Source organism: Grammomys surdaster, unplaced genomic scaffold (assembly GCF_004785775.1).
Source record: "Grammomys surdaster isolate TR1022 unplaced genomic scaffold, NIH_TR_1.0 132, whole genome shotgun sequence".
Classification (NCBI taxonomy): Eukaryota; Metazoa; Chordata; class Mammalia; order Rodentia; family Muridae; genus Grammomys; species Grammomys surdaster.
Window position 1 is genome coordinate 5,349,474 of NW_021604590.1, and position 3,763 is coordinate 5,353,236.

The 3,763-nt window shown below is 48.2% G+C and overlaps 1 protein-coding gene across 1 annotated transcript; it reads left to right on the top strand.

The window, feature by feature from the left end:
• The first annotated feature begins 1,497 nt into the window (after window positions 1–1,497).
• On the top strand, window positions 1,498–3,228 carry Lrrc30 (leucine rich repeat containing 30). The gene has a single exon (XM_028762178.1). The coding sequence runs from the start codon at window positions 1,641–1,643 to the stop codon at window positions 2,541–2,543; it is 903 nt and encodes a 300-aa protein (XP_028618011.1). The 5' UTR covers window positions 1,498–1,640; the 3' UTR covers window positions 2,544–3,228.
• The last annotated feature ends 535 nt before the right edge of the window (window positions 3,229–3,763 follow it).

The window sequence follows — 3,763 nt, forward strand, 5'->3', positions numbered from 1 at the left end:
TGTATATTACTTTGCTCTTCTTGGTTATAGTGCAGAGTTCATGCCTAATTACATTATTTCTATGATATGGCTACATTGTCAACATTAATGATGTTCTTCTAGTCCTTCCTCGTAGAGCTTGACAACAAGGAGCCATGCTCCTTCCGCTACTAATCCTAGCTCCACAGAGCTAAGCCTGGAGCCCTTTTCCTGTTTCCTGCCTGGCCTATAGAGGTCTGCATCTTCTCTTTGCTTCTGTCTATCCACTTGATCCTGGACAGTAAGTTGATTCTGCATAAGTAACTTGGCCTTTCTCTGACCAAGCCAGCTCAGTCAACAGGGTCTCAAGGGAGAGAGTAAGGATTGTAAAAAGAAAAACAGTTAGACAAAATTATAACATAACTCTAGCCCATACTAAGGCTGAAGCAGTTTTATTTTTCTCCAGCCTGCTTTTATATCATTCTAGGTATATCCAAAAAACATGGCCAGTTCTTATATCAAAGACAAAGTAATCAAGTGAAGTAGCAAACAAGGAGACAGAGACAAAAACAATAAGAGACACAGAGAGAACCAGACAGAGAGAGACACACTGAGAGAGACAGAGAGACAGATAGAGATAAAGAGACAGAGAAAGACAGAAACAGAGTCAGAGAAACAGAGACAATGAGACAGACAAAGATAGACAGAGACAAACAGAGAGAGATGGAGAGACAGAGACAGAAAATCAGAGATGGAGAGACAATAAGAGAGACACAGAGAGAGCCAGACAGAGACAGACTAAGAGAGAGAGACAGAGAGACAGAGAGAAACAGTAGGTAGCCAGGGGATGGGACTACCCCTACAGTATAATGAGTGACCTGTGCTTGAAGTGTCTGCTCTGTCATTTCACAGAGGGACCAGAGCTTGTGTAGTTACAACAGCAGCGAGAAAAACCGACCCTCTTCACTAAGTCACCCCTGGCAGGCCACAGTGAGAGCCTCTGCCTGGGGCAGGGCCAAGTGTCCAGGCAGCTTTGGCTATTTTTTCACCAGCACAGTTCATTGACACTTGCAGTGGGCACAGTAACAACATCCGATGAGCCCTAGCTCTGGAAACCTAACTCCACCTATAGCGCCCAGGCAAGCTGCAATGGCCACTCTTTCTCTGGGATCAGTTCCCTCAGCCAGGGATCGCTGTTGGTGTGTCAGCTGTATTTTTCTACTTTGTTTCTTTTTCTAGCGCATTTGTTAATCACCCTGCTCAACGGTGATACCAAAGAAGAGCCGAGAGAGTGGTTATATGAAACCGCTCTGTAACCTGTGAGCACATACCAGGTCAGTAATACTCCAGCAGAATGACAGTGACAGCTGTCTTGTGGTGCACAGAGAGAAGTGAGCAGTTCTGTTTGGAAGCCTCAGAGACAAGGGTATCATTACAGCCTGCTGTCCACTCAGAGAGAAACCACCTTACCACACCCCCAGAAACAGGCACGGCTCTCCTGCAGCCAAGCAGGTTTCTTACTCGGTCGTCTGCAAGGCCTGACAAGACGAGCTCTATCTATGCTAGGATCCCCTGGCTGTATTCTGGTCTTCACCGCCACACTGCCACTGCCCACCACAGTCTGACATTTGGGAGCTCAGGCAGGACAAACATCTAACCTTGAAGGAGGAAAGGAAGACCCAATGGGGGCCAAACAGTCCAGGGCCAGCTCCAACGACAAGGACCCGAAGAGGCTTCTGGTGGGGAAGAGACAGAAGTTCTCTTCATGGGACGATACCCTGCTCTTGGGGAAGGACCCACGGTCCCTGCTGAAGCGTGGTATGAGGCATGTCAGCTTCAGCTTAGTCACGAAAGGGATGACAGACATCCCAGATTTTTTGTGGGGTTTGTTGGAGGTCCAGAAACTGAATCTGTCCCACAACCAGCTCCGAGTTCTCCCTCCCGAGGTGGGCAGGCTGACCCGGATTGTGGTCCTAAACTTGTGTGGGAATTGCCTCAAGAGTCTCCCCAGAGAAGTCAGTCTCCTCCAGAACCTCAAGGTCCTGTTCCTCAACATGAACTGCCTGACAGAGGTGCCAGCCGAGCTCAGCTTGTGCAGGAACCTGGAAGTGCTGAGCATGTCACACAACTGCCTGTCCCAGCTCCCAGCCAGCTTCGCAGACCTCTCCAGACTGCGGAAGCTGAACCTCAGCAACAACTGCTTTGCTCACATCCCCCTCTGTGTATTCTCACTGAAGGAACTGGATTTCTTGCATGTGGGCTCCAATCGCCTAGAAAACATCGCCGAGAGCATCCAGTGCCTGGCTAGCTTGCAGATCTTCATTGCAGAGAGCAACAATATCCACTCCTTCCCCAGGTCACTCTGTCTGGTCACCAGCCTCGAGCTGTTGAACCTGAACGACAACGACATCCAGACCCTTCCGGATGAACTCTACCTGCTCTGTAGACTGGGGAGGATTGCGTGGAATCCCATGGACAAAGGGCTACACATTTCCCATAATCCTTTATCCAAGCCCCTGCCGGAGCTAGTGGAGGGGGGTCTGGAGATGCTCTACAGCTACCTAAAGGACAAAAAGCACAACTGAGGTGGACAGCAGAGGTGTGGACATCAGACACACAGACATGGGTCAGCACATGTGGACTCTGTTAGCTAGGGTCTGTCTCTAGATAAAGCTTTTTAATGTTAGTGTCTGTCAGTGCCGGGCTCCCATTTGCTAAGTTACTGTGGAGCATCTGACCAGGTGAGACATTTGCTTTAAAGCTTTTCTATCCTCAGTATCCTGGTACTCCTGACCAAGAAAATACTTAACTCAAAGCCTGACTTGAAGCAGGCTTTGGGTTTTACCAAAAGGAACAAACTACTGTAACAGCGAGACTTAGCTCTCAGTAACATGAATGATAAGTCAAACTTGACATAATTCCAAAATCAAATATATACTTCTATGTCCTGTGTGCCAAGCATGGTGGGAAGGGCAGGAATTATCTACTTTCGGGTGTTTTCCACTCCAACCAGTAACCTGCAACAAGGCGGCAACAGCAAGACAAGTTCCTGTGTCAGCCCTAAGCAAGCTTCTTTCAAGATGAAAGGGTAAGGAAAACAGTGCTGTCTGGGACCAAGACAGCAAAGCTGTCCCTTCGGGTTTGGGGAAATTGACCATAGGAACTACTCCTTTAAGACGTCTACAGGATCTGTATCGGGCTATTCGTGGTTGTGTGTGCTGGTGCCAACCAGATGGCACCATGGCTTTCAGGGAATAAACATGATGGTCTCAGTGTGGAGCCTCAGTCTTCTTTCCCAGCCCCTCCCCCAACAGTTGTCCTTTCTGCTTTCACTATTCCCTCAGAGACAAGAAAAGCCACAGGGGAGAACAGCCAACGGGTGGGAGTGAGGATACGGTAAGGACAAGCCACATGCACAAAGTAATTACCCTTTAAAGTTTTGGGAAGGATGACTATTAAGTTAAGTTACTTAAGTTTCACATAAGGGCATGTAAGCAAAGATCTCCGTCGAGGTCCTAAGCTGGTCTTTATATTGATTTTAAGAGGGTACAGCTGTTAGTCAAAGGGATGCAAGGGCAAGCCTTGAGAGTGAGCCTGGGTCACATGATCATGCTGTCATTGTGGCAGCCGGACACCTCGGGATGTCAATATTAAAGAGTTAAATGGAGGGACTAGAGAGATGTTCTAGACTAGAGAGAACTTGTTCTTGTAGAGGACCTGGGATCTGGGATCTGTTCACAGCACCCATATGGCAGCTCAAAACTGTTTGTAACTCCAGTTCCAAGAGATCAGATGTCTCTGGCAT